The sequence below is a fragment of the Crocodylus porosus genome, unplaced genomic scaffold (assembly GCF_001723895.1).
Source record: "Crocodylus porosus isolate Cpor-Errol unplaced genomic scaffold, CroPor_comp1, whole genome shotgun sequence".
In the NCBI taxonomy this organism is placed as follows: domain Eukaryota; kingdom Metazoa; phylum Chordata; order Crocodylia; family Crocodylidae; genus Crocodylus; species Crocodylus porosus.
In genome coordinates, this window is record NW_017728947.1 from 3,135,577 (window position 1) to 3,152,394 (window position 16,818).

The 16,818-nt window shown below is 43.1% G+C and overlaps 1 protein-coding gene across 1 annotated transcript in view; it reads right to left on the bottom strand.

Annotated features, from left to right (window-relative positions):
• The window catches only part of TOLLIP (toll interacting protein), a 38,180-nt gene extending 21,574 nt beyond the window's left edge, over positions 1–16,606 (bottom strand). The window contains exons 1-4 of the mRNA XM_019551936.1: positions 16,456–16,606; positions 7,821–7,970; positions 3,568–3,750; positions 405–557 (exon numbers count right to left, since the gene is read on the bottom strand). Of these exons, the coding sequence (XP_019407481.1) occupies positions 405–557; positions 3,568–3,750; positions 7,821–7,970; positions 16,456–16,488 (519 nt within the window). The 5' untranslated portion in view covers positions 16,489–16,606. The remainder of the gene's footprint in view (positions 1–404; positions 558–3,567; positions 3,751–7,820; positions 7,971–16,455) is intronic.
• Positions 16,607–16,818: the final 212 nt, after the last annotated feature.

Here is a 16,818-nt window from a genome sequence, read left to right on the forward strand (position 1 = left end):
CATCAAATAAGCAATTTCAGGCAGTTGGGTGGAGGAGAGAAGGAGGGAGTGTGGGCAGGCAAAACAACACAGATGACTTCAAAAACAGAAAAAAGGTCACTTGCATCTAGATACTTATTTTCCCCACTCAGCTCATTCCTGCACGTACATGTTTTTGGTTGCACACTGTACAGAAAAAGCAAGAGCAACATCCATCCATCTTACTGAGAAGGATTTGCTGACTGCACTTAGAACAGCTAAAATATCTGTTATATTTACCGTAAGAACCTATTTCAGGGACAGAAGACAAGAAAGAAGAGATGAGATGAAACTCTCCTATAAAAGCTTCCCCATGCATCTTCCCCTACCCTTATGCAAGGAACTTTTCCTATTAGATCTTGAGGGCAAAAATTCATCTGACTTACCGTATATGACATAACCAGGTTAATCATTCCTTCTTTGTCATCACCCTGCCTTCCACTCAGGCTATACCACTCATCCTCCACCTTCCCTTGTTTCAGAGACTCAGGAATAGTGATATGTGTCCAAGCAATGCGGTCATCCATTGAAAAGGCTCTCTGAAGGGCATTAGAAATAAAATGTTTATCTGATCAAGTTTACTGCTTTCCAAAATAAAAACCTCAACACGACTCAACTAACGATTTTTTGAGCTCAGGTTTCACGATATCACATTTTCTTCATTTCAGCTTTAAGCTATTCTTTGCAACACAGTTTCCACAGCTAAGCTATTCTGCAAACAGCCTCTTTAACCATTATGTAAAGTAATTAGATTAGAGTACAATTTGTCTTTATTACTCCTAGAGCTCTCTGACAACTTCTACATCCTTTCCACTCATATAACACTAGAAGAAAAATCTCCACATCAATCTCCCCCAAGACCATAAGCTGCTATGTAACAAATGTTTCGTTCAAAAAGGGTCCATAAGAATATATGCTTACCCCAGAGGTGGGCAAAATATGGCCTGCGGGCCGAATACGGCCCACAAAGCCATTCTATCCAGCCCACGGAGCCCCTAAAAAATTTAGAAAATTAATATTTATCTGTCTTTCGTTTCTGTCAAAAATGAAAGGAACCAGGGCAGTAGGACCCAGGGAAAGCCCGGCCAGGCTCCTCCAAAAGCAGGGCCTGCCCTCCCTGTGGGAAGCCCCAGCAGGGACCATGTGGCTGCACTGCTCCGAAAACTCAGGTGTGTGTGTGTGGGGGGGGGCGCGGCGGCGTGGAGAAAGGAAAGGAGCCCGGGGAAAAGTGGCCCTTCGCCCACCCCATGGCCAGTACTCCCTGCTGCAGCTGCTTGCAACATGCACTGGGCTGTCTATGCCTGCTCAGGACAGCCCCACACAGGCTGCAAGCAGCTGCAGCAGGAAGTGCTGGCCAGAGGACAGGCAAGGAGCCTCTTTTTCCCGTGCTCAGCACCAGCTCATTCCCTGTCAGGGAGCAGGGGGTTGGGGCTCTGCACTGCCCCCCGCTTGCACCGCAGGGCTGGGGGGCACTGAGAGTGAGCAGGTGCACAGGGTCCACACCCATGTCCTAGGGCCAGTGCTGGCAAGGCCCAGAGGAGGGCAGCAGGAGTACAGGGTCCCAGGCAACACGGGATCTGTGGAGCCAGGCCAGCTCCTCCCCTTTCCCTGCTGGTGCAGCCCAGCCCAGTTCCAGACCCCTGCCAGCCTGCGCCCTACTCTGGGCCCCAGCAGTGCTGGCCCTGAGACATTGGTCCCAAGACATTGGGACATCGGTCCCAAGATGGTGACCAGGGGGTGGGGCACCTGTCAAGGGGCAGGGCTACCCATGTAGCCCTCAACAGCTTGCCAAAAATGGGTAAGTGGCCTTCTGCCCAAAATAATTGCCCGCCCCTGGCTTACCCCCACAAGACACTCCCTAACATCCCATAAAGAATCCAGGGAAACTTAAAAGAAACAAACAAACAAAAAACCCAAACAAACCCCAGGCTTTAACGGCACACACGTCCTAAAAAAGAAGGCTGTCTTCTCTTGTCTGAAATTATCCTCTCTCAAACAGCTAAACGTTATTATTCCCAATACCAGGGTATAGACACACGAAGTGATGGAAGATGAAGAAAATGGATTATTTCTATTTCTGGCTTCTACAAGATAAACTGAATTAGTTTACGAGGATTCTTCTGTGTGCGCGTTACAGGTGCATGCACACAAAACTAAAGGAGATCCAAAAAGAAGCATTCTATAATTACGCCTCCTGCTCTGCACGTGTGGCATGGCAGGAGGCATGACTGTGTGAATTGCACATTAGCTCCCCCTCACGCTTTTCCCTGAATATGTCCAGAAGCCCTTACAGAAGTGGATCCAAGATTTGAATTCCAGGGAGAGAACTAAATATTTGATTAATTATAGTTATCTGAAGACAGCAGCATTACTCTGTTCATAGTTGCAATACTCAGAAACTATGAAAAATTCACACAGTTTTCTAATGCTATTCTCCCTCCCAATGAGAAATGTTACTGAAAATTCTAGATGCTGCAGGCAGCACAAAGGGGGGCTAGGAGGATAGGTGCTTAAAGAATGAGGTGGGAGGCAGCCCAAACCGAAGGAAACTGTAACTGCTAAGAGACACTGCCGTGAGACAAACCTGAGATTCTGATTCATAATAATTTGGAATGAAGTTTGCTTAATTCATAATTTGTTTAATAATTCCACTAGGGAGTTTTTTTGACTTAAAAAAAAAAAAAAAAAATGAGTCTAAAAACTTGACTGATTTACTGTCATTGCTCTCATGGATTTGAATGGAAGTGATAATCAGATTAGTTTGACAAGTCTTCCAACATGTTAGGTCCTGAAGAACTACAAAAGCAGTCTATTTTTAGTACAGATAAAAAGGCAGAGTATAATGCTGCTCTTAATATATTGAGCCATTGCTTGGCATACCAGAATATTCACAAGCAACTTTATTTCAAAAGTAATCACATACTCCCAGAAATCATACAATTATATCAAACTTTCAATGTTATTAAAAAATAAAGATGACAAAAGTCCAACTGTAAAGATTCCACAGAAAAGCCTGAAAGTATAATCCAGGCATAAATGATTCAGTGGCATGTGCTCAGACTGCTTGAAATAAAAACAGAGAAACCTGAGTCTCCCCATTTATCTTTAGAGAAAGCTAAAAATTGCACTTAACATTTCATAGGGATAACTGACAACTCACATATGAAGGCCTAAAGTACCCCGACTAAGACCAGGACAAAGGACTGCATGCAGCAGAACCATGCACAAGCCCAGGCTAAGCGAAGTACTGCAACAGCTGAAATATAAGTACTAGGGAGCCTCTGCAGTTCCTCTCTCTCTTCAACAGACAACTTGTAGTAATCTAGCCCCATTGCTTCCAAGGGGCCAAATAGTGCTTCTTCAAAAAACAACAACAACAACCCACAAAAAAACCCAAAAAGAGCGATTTATGCCAGTACTCCTCCCATTCTAAATAGGAGTTGGAGCCATGGGACAGTAAACAGCCACATGGATTCCTGTGTTAACCTTGATGCAACCTTGCAAAGGCCCACAACCAGCCCAGAAAAAACAGAAGACATTTATGCTTACCTCATCAAATATTTCAAGATAGAAAGAGTCCACACCAGGGGGAACTGTGCACTGAATAACTTTGTTCCAACGTGGATTCTTGGCTCCATTATGAGCTGTAGGAGTTTCATACACAGCATAGCCAAGCCGTATCCGACAGTATGGATCCATACGGGTCATACCATAATTCTTTGCCAACTTTGCCTGGGAAGAAAAAAAAATAAACTAACAATTATTCCCTTCTTTCAAGAGAAATGGTAAATTTAAGCAGTTAAAAAATGTTGGGATTAATCTATTGCTGGCAGATTAAGGCTATATCTACATTATAAGAACTTGTATTACTTTTAAACTGTTACAGTTTTTCTACTGTTAAAGCTCTACCAGCTCCTTTCTGCCCGCAGAGCTGTCTCCTCACTGTGCAGTTTGCTGACAGTTATTTGGCAATGGGATTAACTTTTCCCCCCCACACACACACACCTTTAAACAACAGAGCTCAGATGGTAGAACGTTGCAACATAGACAAAGGCAAATGACACCAAGTACTCCCAATTAAGACCTTAACAGAAACTAAAGTAAAACGACCCAAAAAAGAAATATTGTTTGAAGGCAAAACAGCAACAACAACAGACACTAAGGAAATTTGAAAAACACAGGTTTAGTATATTCTAGGCACCTCAAATGCAACATTGTTCATTTAACAGGACAGTCCCAGATCAATTTTCAGTCAACCAGCAAGAAACAAAGAGTACAGGAAAACAGCAGTACAGGCTTGGAAGTTCCACTGAAATTCACATTTACCCTTTGGATTTACCTCTTACAAAAGTAAGAGTCAGTCTTGTGTCACAAGAATATTTCTACCAGAAAAGATAAAATGGAATCTACACAGCTATTGAGCCATTTTAAGTCAATACTGCCAAAAAGTCCTGGTTTATCAAACAGGCAAAAATTTACTTGCTCAGCTTTTTCCAGGACATTTTAAAAACCAAAACTACCACAAACCAAAAGACAAATTTAAAAACCCCCCATTAAAATTCACTCCAAAACAAGCAGAATGTGTGTGTGGTTCCATCAGTGTCATACCTAAACATTTTCCAAATAATATCAAGTACATCATGTATACCAATATTAAATAAAATCTCTGCCCATTTTAAAATATGCCTACCATTTGCACTATATTAGAGTTGTATTCCAGCTATTTAGGCCATAAGCTCCCAAGAGTAAGGACTTACAAGCATAATTTTGCTTAGTTGAATACTGCTGCTTTGATTGTAGCTAAGTCAACAAGACAGCAAGCCAAAAATTTACTTTTGAATTATAAAATTTAGTTTGTCTTCTAACAACTAGCTTGGAGTTTCTTGTCATCATAGGAAAACTGATAGATGGGATGCTGTGCCTTAGCCTTACCTCCCCTAAACGTTAGGAAAGGCTAAAACAGGCATGCTTTTTATGCAGGCAAGACTCCTACAACTTAGGTCAATTCAGACTATATCAGATTTAACTGCTAAAAAGCAGGTTTAGATTCACAGACACTAGGGCTGGAAGGACTCTCATGAGATCATTGGGTCAATCCCCCTGTGTAAGGGGCAGTAAGTCAGCTGCGTAAGGGGCAGGAAGATAAGCTTCCAAGTATTTCTTAAAGGTATCCAGAATAGGTGCTTGCACCACTTTGGCCAGCAAAAGGCAGGGGGGGGAAAGAAGTCTACTACAGACTCGAGACTCAGATGGAGGTAAAGAAGTTTTTACTTATGTCCAGTCTAAAATGGTCTTCCAGCAGTTTGTGACCATTAGACCTTGTCTTCCCTTGGGGTGCCCTGATGAATAGCTCCTGGTGCACACCTCTTATATATTTATAGGTTACCAAGTCATCTCTGAGCCTTTGCTTCTCCAGGCTGAAGAGTCCCAAGCCTCAGTCTCTCCTCATAAGGCCTGTTCTTCTAGACCTCTAGGTAAATTTAATTAACTTAAAATACTGGATGCCTTTACATCAAATTTCCTGATAGTTCATCTGTACCCATGTTAGAACTAATGGGAATTAAAGACATGCAGTGTAGACAAGGCCATTCTTTGCATTATAAAGTTCTCTCAGCAAAAGCTATGCCAGGCAGGGGTGCCGGATCGCTCCCTATGGCTGACAGCTCTCTAACAAAGCCTGTGGCACTGGACACAGCTCTGCTGCAAGAAAGTTATTTCTGCCAACAGAGCTACTGTCATCTGGGGGAGCTTGCAGAGATCTCACAGGGGAAAGACTCCTTCTGCTGACAAATGTATGTTATTGTCAGGCTTCCCATAAGGGCAAATCTTTAGTCAAGCACAGAGAACATTTTCTACAAGAGGAACCAAACTGCACATTAGAAAAAAAAGGTGACAGTCTAAGGTTTGTAAATTTTGCCAGATAATTTAAGCTGGGAGTTAATAAGGATGTATAAAAGCTTCCATAGCAAGTTTACCGATGCATCTCAAGCAAGACCCAGGATGTCATGCTCCCTCTGTATGTGGCCTTGGTGAGGCTGCAGCTGGCATAGTACATCCAATTCTGGGCTCCACAACTTTAAGAAGGACATGAAGAAGCTTGAGAGAGTGCAGAGGAGAGCCACACGCATGATAAGAGGGAAAGAGAACAAGCCTTAGGAAGAGAGGCTGTGAGCTATGGGAGTCTTCAGCCTGGAAAAGTGCAGGCTCAGGGGTGACTTGGTGGCAGCCTGTAAGTACATTGGGGTGAGCGTCAGGATCTGGGGGAAGGCCTGTTCACTGGAGTGCCCCAGGGGATGATGTACAGTTGTAGTAGTGATCTTGGCATTTATGCAGTCAGACTGCCCATGTCATTTGTGTGGTCTCAGGTTGGCCACCCCTAGTATAAAGCCTGAAGAACAATATTTCAAATGCAGACATTCTACAGTTGTATCATCACCTTTTCACCCAAAGGATGAGATAGTGGTATTGACTGCATAAATGCCAAGATCACTACTACAAAAGCAGCAGAGAGCGGTGGATACCATCTTGATAGTTCCACAATCAGTTGTACCAATTGCAAATGCATCAATATTAGTGATACTGGAAAGCCATATTCTGCTGCTTTCAAAGATAGCTCAGACTGCATACATTAGTCTTTTCCGACGGAAGTACAAAGGCTACAGTATAAAATCTTCAGTACAAAACGTCCATCTTGAGCAGAGATGTTAAAGGAACATCTTCCATGTCCTGAACTCCCATCCCCACAACCATCAGTTATTGAGAACATCATTAATGAAGCAGCTGAAAAACTGTAGCACTGCTGCATTTCTAGAGAAGACACTTACTAATCAGCCCCAGATACACTGATCAGGCTGGACAGCAAACTAAATACCAAGACTGCTCCACGAGCCTTCTGTTTTATATCCTTTTAAAAATACTACATTTGTACTTAATACATCTTTCATCTAAAGTGAAGAGGTGGGTAGCATGCCCATTAATAGACTGAAATGTAATACAGCAGTTTTTTTTTAAATCTTGTGTATAACGAAGCCAAATGTTTGAGTATTGTCTTGACATAACAAATAAAGTGATCCTCCACACAACAGAAACAATGAACAATCATAAACTAGAAATATACATTAATGACTATGTCAACTACTTACGCACGTGCATCCCCTGACAGCCAGCATTCCCCAGTTAGGTGATGGGCGGAGGGGGCAAGCAGAAGCTCTGCTGCCCCCCCGAGAGCACCAGCCAGGGAGTGAGGGCACCAGGCTGGCAGTGCCCTGCGGGCACTTCTGGGTCAGCACGATCAGCTGTGGGGGACTCCCCGGTTGGTGCAATCGGCTGCAGGGGGACTCCTCCCCCTGGTCATCGACTGGCCGCTGGGGGGGGGAGGTGGGGCAAGTGCGGGTGCCCCAACTCAGGAGCCACCAGTTGCCCATGTAAAGAACTATTACTTACTAGCAAGTCAGCTTACATTAGGAAACAGCTTTCCAACAAGTGTTTAAGGAAAGTACTCTGTACTTTTAAATTCAATTAACCTAGATGGTAGCAAAATTCAGAAGACTAGGTAGGATGCTGCATTTAAAACTGCAGTTATCCTGGTAATGTCCCAGAACTACCAAGTCATTTAATTGTTTCATTTTAAAATGTTTTAATATTTATTAAGAACGAATGGTATTATATCAAGCTATATCATTACATCAATGCATTCATTTTCTAGATGCAACTAACACAGTAACTTTTATATCTGCACAAAGCCTCACATGACCAAAGACGACATAACACATCAGATGGACTATTAAAGTTATTAGTTATACCTGTACTACAGTAATGCTGAGTCTGCCCACTGTGCCCACTGGACCGCCATACTGTAACTGTTGGGCTGCTTGCGCATCCAACTGGATTTGCTGCTGCTGCTGTGTTGGTGCGATGCGCAGGAAATCTTGAGGAAGCTCACCAATGTACACCTGTACAACAAACATAAATTGGATCATAAGCCAAAAGCTAACCTGTGGAAGATAGCTTTTCTAGTAGAAGAAAGAAAGAAGATGCTAAGGCAAAGAAATGACTGCTTCATAACTTCTGCAGAATTTTGTTTTCACGTTGACAGCATTAAAGTGATAAATTCCATGACAGATTTGTTTACAAAAAGTTAACACCACCCAGGAATCTCTTTTGCCCTAAAACATCAAGTTCAGCAAAATTCAGACTCCTGAAAGTTAAGATAGAAATATAAATGTTTTCGCTCGATTTGAGCCTTCAAGAGGCCGAGAAGCGTACTACAGGGGTCAGCAATCCACAGCATGTGTGTCGAGTATGGCATGCGAGGCCATTTTGCTTGGCATGCCACCACTAGCCCAGACTCTAGGCAGCTGCTGCCAGTCACAGAGCATGGTCTACTCCAAGCAGGTGGCTGGGAGACTGCAAGCCCTGCTGCAAGCAGACCAGGCTCCGTGGCTGGCAGCAGCAGAGCCTGGGCCGCTGCTGCCAGGAGGCTGCAAACAGCTGCTCCAGGTTCCGGCATCAGCTCCATGCTGGCAGGTGCATGCACGCCTCAGAGCAGATTGTGGGGGAGGAGCCTGAAGCAGTGCAACCAGGGCCTCTCCTCCTCTGCTGGCACAGAGCTGATGACTGGGATCCGGAACCCTGAAAAATCCCACATGCAAGTCAAATAATCCTGGAAAGGACCCAAAAGGTTAACGCTCATTTAAAAAATCCAAAAGAAAAACTGTATGAAAGAAATTTAGCTTAACTGCCTGCACATAATATAATGCAAATACAAGATTTCAGTGGTATTTTTATGGTACACTTGGAAGCGAAACAAAAGAGGTAATCTTGTAGCAAACCAGTATAATATGCAAAGTACACTACATCAAAAGCCCTGCATCCATTTTATATCTTATGCTTTATTTTCTACAGAGCAAGTCACAAAGCCCAACAATGACAGGAGTCATATGCAGGATATTTCCTGGCAAGTGAGTAACCTTGTCAACCTGGCAAGTGCAGACAAGAATATTACCTTATTGTAGGAAATTAAAAGCCCTGTAGGCTATGTCTTTAAAAAGATTACTCATAAGCACTCACCCTGTAAGATAATATCTATAGTGTGTAGAAACTACAAAGAATTTAATTTGTCAAAAGCCATGGCTTCGGGATCTCAGCAGGAGTAAATACAGCAGGCCAAGTCTGAGGTGCGTTAAAAAAAAAAGTAGGGGAAAGTCTGCCTGCATGCTCTGAAGTTCATTTTATCATTTTTACTTACTAGACGACCATTTAAAGCCAAGTTCTGCAACATTTGCTTTTTAAAGAAGTTAAACCCATTCTAAAAAAAACCCTCATCTGCCAATGTTAGTTTAGGAAATGAGGGTTGTTTCATTGTATGTTCAGATTCTCCCCCATTCCCAGATCATAAGTTTTCCCTAATGATATTCACTACACATAACAGTAATTTATCATGACTCTCAAAAGCTTGAAAACACCTTCCAAGGAAAATATTGCAGCAATGCCAGTAATCTATTCTTTACAGAAGGCCCAAGAAGAGAAAATGTTTGACCTACAGCATCTTAAACCCAATTTGTAGTCTTCACAAAGCTTTAAGAATACCAAATCTATACACCTTAAGTTTTTGTATGTCTTTTTGTCTCAGACCAACACAGCTACCAAGTACACCCCTGAAACATGGAAGATACTGAATTTCAGCCGATTCTGGATTTTAAACTTCACTGTAGAACAACAAGGAAGTGGGGGGTGGGGTTTTGTTTGTTTGGGTTTTTTTTTAAGTCTCCCTGCCTGCAGGGAAGGAATACTACCTGATCTGCACATCAAAGAGCTACTCAACACAGCTCACAAAGACACTTTCATGGACCCAGAGGGACAGCCTTCCATCTTCAGTTCCCTCTGTGCAAAAATGAAGCTTATTTCCTACCTGTGGGGACTTTTTACTATCTTGTACCATCTACACTTTTCCCAGAGCCTGACTAATGGACTTTGATCCCGAAAGCTTGCAGAAAAGCACAGTTTTCTTGCCATTTTCCAGTTGGTCTAATAAAAGGTATCATTTTGGAATCAAGAGTTCTAGTTTTTTGAATATCTTAAATATACCAGTAACTTGCTTGACTTTTTTCTGAAGTATTAGAAAGCCAAGTGACTGATGTTCCAAACTATAATTATTTAGACACAAAGCCTTCAAAATCAGGAAATATGATTCACCAAAAAGAGATTCCAAAAGGAGCTCATCGGCTGGAAACAACCGAGAAGAAGAGGGACCTCAGTGTGTTTGTTGCTCAGAAGAGGACTGAGTCAATGTGATAGAGCTGCAAAAGTAGTAAACACTTGTTTTCCTTGAATGTATCAGGAGAAATATCTGGAAGAGAAAGTGTTAGTGCCATCAATATCAGGCACTGGCAACATGTAACATTATGTACAATTGTGGTCACCTGTGTTCAGGAGAAATTAATTCAAACTCCAACAGATGAAGAGGCCTACAATACAAATAGGGGGAGAAAAGGTCCTCATCATATAGGGGAAGGCTGTAAGTGGTTGATTTGTTTAGCCTATGCAAACATAGCTGTTCATAAATAAATCAAGGGAGTCAACACCAGAAATGGAGAATTGTTACTGAAGCCAAAGGACACTTAATACCAAAATAAGTAGGCCTTGGAGTAAGTGTAGTTAGACTTTCTAATTTCTAGTATAATCAGGCAATGGATCCCAGACCTACTTCACTCAAAACAGTAGTCTTTTGCTCTTCTATGAGTTAAAAAATGGAGCTCAATGTGGTGTCTACAACAGGAGAATAAACCAAATGAACCCTTCTAGTCCGAGGTTCCTATGAAAACATCCAGGTTTCTAACAAGTTCTAAAACTGCAGTTAAGACTACCTTCATGGCCAAGATTCCTTGAGACAACACTGTCTGCAAAATTAAAAGCAATGACTTAATTCAGAAGTGAGTTCTGTTACCATTTATGTAGGCTCTCTGCCTCAGCTTCCAATAAGTGACGGTTTAATACCTAATTGTAAATTAGGAAGTATATTGAAAGGGTTTAACAATTCATTTCTCTTAAGAGCTTTGAAATAAATGAAAGATGCCAGAAAAAGTAAGGTAATGTATTAGGTTAACTGGGGGATTTGTAAACAATAAACACCAACACTCCTCCAGAAATAACTCATGCAGACCAATCATGTCACATCTAAACAGCAGTCCAAAAGATACAACCACTTGAGTGCACACATTCAAACTAGATAATCTGATGCATCAACAGCATTATAGCATGCAGTAGTTTGGGGTTCAATCATCATGGATTAAACCTACCCACCCATCCACCTATATTCACACAACTGACCCAAACAGAGTCTGATGCTACTGCTAGTTACCTTATCAGTCTAAATCCAGTGGCTTAAAGTTAGCTCCTGTATCCCATAATGAGCTGCAAATCCATCACTGGGCTGTAGCGTGGACAAACCCATGTGTTTTCTATAGAGCTAACAGAAGGGCAAACTTAAACCATTCCCTTCCCAAACCCCCACACAAGGAGAAATAGCATTTTGCCAATCCTGAACCTGAAGTGTTGATGTCTGATTAAAAAATGGCAACATGAAAGAAAGAATCAGCAGAAATAAAAGCAGTAGAAAAGCCTTCAGTATATTTTACTGAAGAGGGATTATAGCTAGAAAATGTTTTGCCCAACTTTTTTTCTCCTTTTATGAACTGAGCTGAATTTCTCAATAGCTAAATCAGAGATTAACTAGATTGTCAAGTCCTTTTGTCTACAGATAAGAAAAACAAGCTTATCTTTATCACCACTCTTGGTATTTACAAAAAGAAATCTGTTCTTCACAGCATTTAATTCATTAATCCGTTCACCAACAAAACCAGACTATTCTGTTTTTGGAAAACAAAAACAACCCCCCCCCACCTGCACCTTTGTAATTAAGAAGCATAACACCTGGTTAAAGTCAGAATTAGAGGTCTCTTCAGATATGATGTAGGGAAGAACCTTATTTAGTGGTTCATGCCCAAGGCATCAGAATGCCTACATTCCACTTTGATTTAAAAATACTGACTAGCACTCCACAAGATAAAGATTTTCTCTGTTTTATGGAAGATGAAAGTGATGAGGTACATGAGCTGTCCATCATACAGTATATATGAATCCCTCAGTGGGAAGGTCTATATGAACAGTTAGTTATACTTATTACGCACAGGCATTCAGCATCCCCTTGCTAGATCCGTAAGTAGAAAGGGAATCAAGGGGAAGAGGGGAACCACACATACACCATGCTACCTTTTGAACATCCTCTCTCCAATGCTTCCAAACCAGACCATCCTATTTAGTAGCCATGCAGTCTGAATGAGTGGTTCTCAACCTTTTTGGAGTCATGTCACCCCTTTACCACTTTTCTGAAAATGGCAGGGGGGGCTAGACTATCACAACACACCTATGGGGTCTCCCAGCACCCTGATTGAGAACCACAGTCTAAATAATTCACTTTTCAAGTTAGAAACAGAACAGATGACACAGTTACCCTACTTAAAAGCTGGCATGGAAGTGGACAGGAAGGTTGAAGAGAGGACTGATACCAGATTGAGCAACATCACGATAGCTTCATCTGTTCCCTCCTAACCCCTACATTGAGACAGAGCAATTTTACTTTGTTTGAAGCAGTGGTTACTTACTGCAATTCTTTTCACTAGCTCTGGGTTAGCAGAGATGTAACAGTCTTATCTTATTAGGCACTAGGTATTAGTAAATGATGCCAAAGCTTCATTCATGGAGAAAGGCAGGAACAACGCTAAGGATCTGTGAAACCAAGACTTTGTCCCAGTAAAATGAAAGGGGTTTTGTTCCTTTTGTTTAAAGGAACAAGGGGGGAAAGGATAGCACTGAACACATTAAGCAAAGAATTAGACAGCTATTTTATAGCCACAAGACTAAGAGCAGTAGAAACCACAGCACCCTACAGAGTAGGGCAAGCAGAATAACAGAAGTTATCACAGTAATGAGGTTACTGATTATCACAGTAATCCAGCCCATCTCCAATCTAGTCCACAGTAGTGTGGCCACTGCAAGTTTACTTCCCACTAGGTATTTTGCAACATTTGAGCTACACTCTCTACTTTCCTCTCCATTAATCTGTTGCAGTAATAAGATAAACTTGTTAATATTTACAAACTCCCTAAATTCCCTGAAGGCAAATGCCACTAAAGCACAAGACTCTTAGAAAGAAAAAACATCTTTGGAGCCTCTTTTCTCATGCCCCTCCTATTGCCAAAATTTTCTATATTACTCCTCCATAACTAGAGCAGACTCCACTTACATGCTGCAGCATTTTAATTAGGGCAGCTTCCGAGAGCCGCTGCAATTAAAAAGTGCCCTACCACAATGTGTATAGGCATGCATGATGTCAGTCTAGCCAAAAGTACTGCCAAACTCAAAAGGCATTTTGGAAGTGCTCTTGGATTAGGCTAGTTTCCTTTCAGTATAAGCCATTTCTTCTGGGGAGCCCTCTCATGGGGAGTCTAGCATTGGTTGAATACTTCAAATTACTCCACAGCACCACTAAGCAGTGATACTTCTTCCTTGACTTCAAATTTTGTTTAAGAGACAAGGCCCGTGGAAGTTTAAAAAGAAGTGTTTCAGAAAATAGTGAAGATGAAACAAAACACTTTCAAATAAGAACCTAGAAGTATTATCTAAGCCACTCTGCACGTTTTATGTGACAGTGGTGCACCTCAGAGCGCAACACATCGTAACATATTTTAAGCCTTCAGTCATTTCTACAGGTTTAGAAACCTGAATTTCCTGTAGAATTCAAGGCTTTAACTCTGAAGAGCAGCATATCTTGATGACATCTGCCATCCTGGTAAATCAACATTTCAAGGCCAGGTACGACCTTTATAGTAGTACCTAAACCAGGGAGCACTTCCTTATATATTCCAAAAAACAGCATGACAGGAAAACAGTGAATAAGAGCCTGAACTGTGTGAAAAAGGATCAGTACATCTTCAGCGACAGATGTGTATCAGAACTGGCCTAGAGACCTAGTATCCTATCAAGGTATGGTGCCAGTATAAACAAAATTGATTGCTTTGCCTCCCATAGTCAAGAAAGATAAATTCAAAATGAAACAGGTACAGAGAAGGGCTACTTGGCTCTCCTTTTTCTCCCAATATCTCATCTTTGGAAGGGAGACTAAAAAAAGTTGGTTATTTAGCCTAGCAAGATGAAAATGTATCAGGATGGACACTGGAGGGATGCGAAAAGATCAGTCAAGTTAAATGACAATATTGACACTCTAAAGTTTAGTCAGAAACCAATTTCTATCTTACCAGGAGAGCAAGGTTCCAAGGGTCTTGAACAGTTTGTATCACAGATACCAACAATAACAGAGACTGGTCGCTGGATGCCTATACACATGCAGGGAGGCTGCTCTGACACATTCCAATTACAGTGTGTCAGAGCAAACTCAACTGAGTCTGCTGGAACATGGCAATTGCCACTCTCCAGCAGAAACCAGCGTCATGTGGATCAACAACCTTGTGCTGAAGATGGCAACGGGGGCACTTTAACTACAGCCCCCCCTCAACTCCCAGAGCACATGTATAAACACCCTCAGTGACCAGGTGGTCCCTTCCAGTCCTGAATGCAGAGAGAACCAAACTAAGGAATCAAACTGTATATTTTAATCTCGTAAGTTTAGAAACAGAAATTTCCCCCATTCCGCCCCCCTCAGTAACACCAGTCATTTTTTAATAAAAAGTACCAGATATTGTAAATTACATAATGAAATACAGCAGCCATTATATACTCTGCCATACATACATACGCTATTTCACTGCAAAAGAAAGAGTAGTGACCAGGATTACTCCTATCTTTACTCTTTATTATAAGAATGTAATTCTTCACATTTCACCTGAACATTTACCAGAAAAGGGCAGAAGGCATTTATTTAGCTTTTAAAACATCTGAAAAAATAAGCTGCAATTAGGAATCTGTTTGCCATGTACATAAAAATGAGAACTACAAATCAGAAAGCGTAGGCATAAAAATAAGTCTGGTGGCATTCTGTCATGTACTCCCAGACACCCACGTCCAAGCCAACATTGGAAAGCTTCCTGCTTGAGCAAGCTAGAAAGAGAAAGAGGTAACACTCTCCGCAGCACTAGAGCATTACACAAGACCTTGTATTTAGCCTGTTAGCCCCCTTTAGTGGCTACTTACTGACATTACAGTTTTGGAAGATACTGTTTGCCCTCCATGTCACAAGAAAAGAATATAAAAACTGCATTTGTTTCTGTGGAAAGACTATCAGGAAAGGGGATATACATAGTCTTGAAAGGCTGCTCTTCTCCAGTAGAAAGGAAGCCATTTTATATATGCAGTCACTGATTTGAAGCGAGAGCCCTTTTAGGGTTAGAAGTGGAGAGGAAAGTCCAGAAGTGAAAGGTTGCAGGCAGGCGCCCAGCCAAAGAAAATGACAAGAGGCCTCCCTCCGTATAAAGGCTTTAGGGCCTAGCAACAAAAGTTAGCAAAATGCATTTGTAAAGAGAAACATATTTTTAAAGAGCTAACACGAAGGGGAAACTGCAGGAAGCGAGATCACTAACATGCTTCCATCATCATCAGATAAGGCCAGAATAACAAACAACCTAGTCTTCCTGCCTCTCAGCATCACTGCACAGGTCCACTAGTTTGCTCAGCCTAGCCATTTTGTTCCCTATAAATACCTGAAGACCAGGGTTCAATTGTAAATAGACGAACTGACACAAAATTCAGGCTGCCCCCAGATGCAGGCAAGGACGAGAGAACTGGAACAGAAGAGTAAAGCACGGTTTCGTCACATGTCTGTGGTAACACTGGAACAACACGGTTGCGACGTCCAAGAAAGAGGCACAGCACAATGGATTTTGGGGCCAGGGTCTCTATGGGCAGACCAACCGAATGACTGGGGAGACCAGAAGAAGAGCTCTTGCACTTGAACGCTCGGTGTCTCAATGCAGCCCCACTCGATCCATCGCAGAATCACAGAAACCCAGGGCTGCAAGAGACCTCAGAAGGCCCACTCCAACCCCCTGCCCAAAGCAGGATCACCCCCCAATGGTGCCACCCACCCCCCTGTGGCATCTCGAACAACCTCACCTAGCAGAGGGCGGTCCCAGCAGCCAGGGCCAAGCGGGACACCTCTGTGTGTCGCCAGCACAGGCTCCTGGGAGGATCAGTTGTCCTCGAGTGGGACAGTTCTCTGCCTTTTTTGTACCAGGACCTGTTTACAAACATCGACGGCCAGTACCGACCCAGTGCCCCTCTCCCCCATCACATGCGGCAAGGGAGGCCCCAAAAAGGGGGGAGGGGGAGACCACACATGCGCACAAGGAACGGGAGCTCCTCAGGGCCTCTCCCCCGCGGAGTCGAGACCGGGGACACAGCTGCCCCCCGGCCGCCGATACTCACCGGGCCCCGCTGGGTGCTGACTGTGGTTGCCATAACACCTCGCTCGGGCCAAGACCCTCCGCCTTCCGCCCGGCCAGGCCGCCGCTACCGTTAACAGCCTCCGAACGCCGAGCTCCGGAGTCAGCTGACGCGCCCCGCCCCGTTATTCACCACTGCGCATGCGTGACGCAACCGGTGGCCGGCTTGTGCGTTGGCTCCTCCTCCCGTCCCGTCTGACACCTTAACTGTGGCGGCGTGGCCCCCGCGCATGAGCCGGAGGGGAAGGGCGCCCGTGGTGAGAACATGGCGCATGCGCGCTACGACCCTCGCGCGCTCTTACTGCCCCCACCACCTTGGGAGCCGTGGGTTAGTCTCGCTGATGGG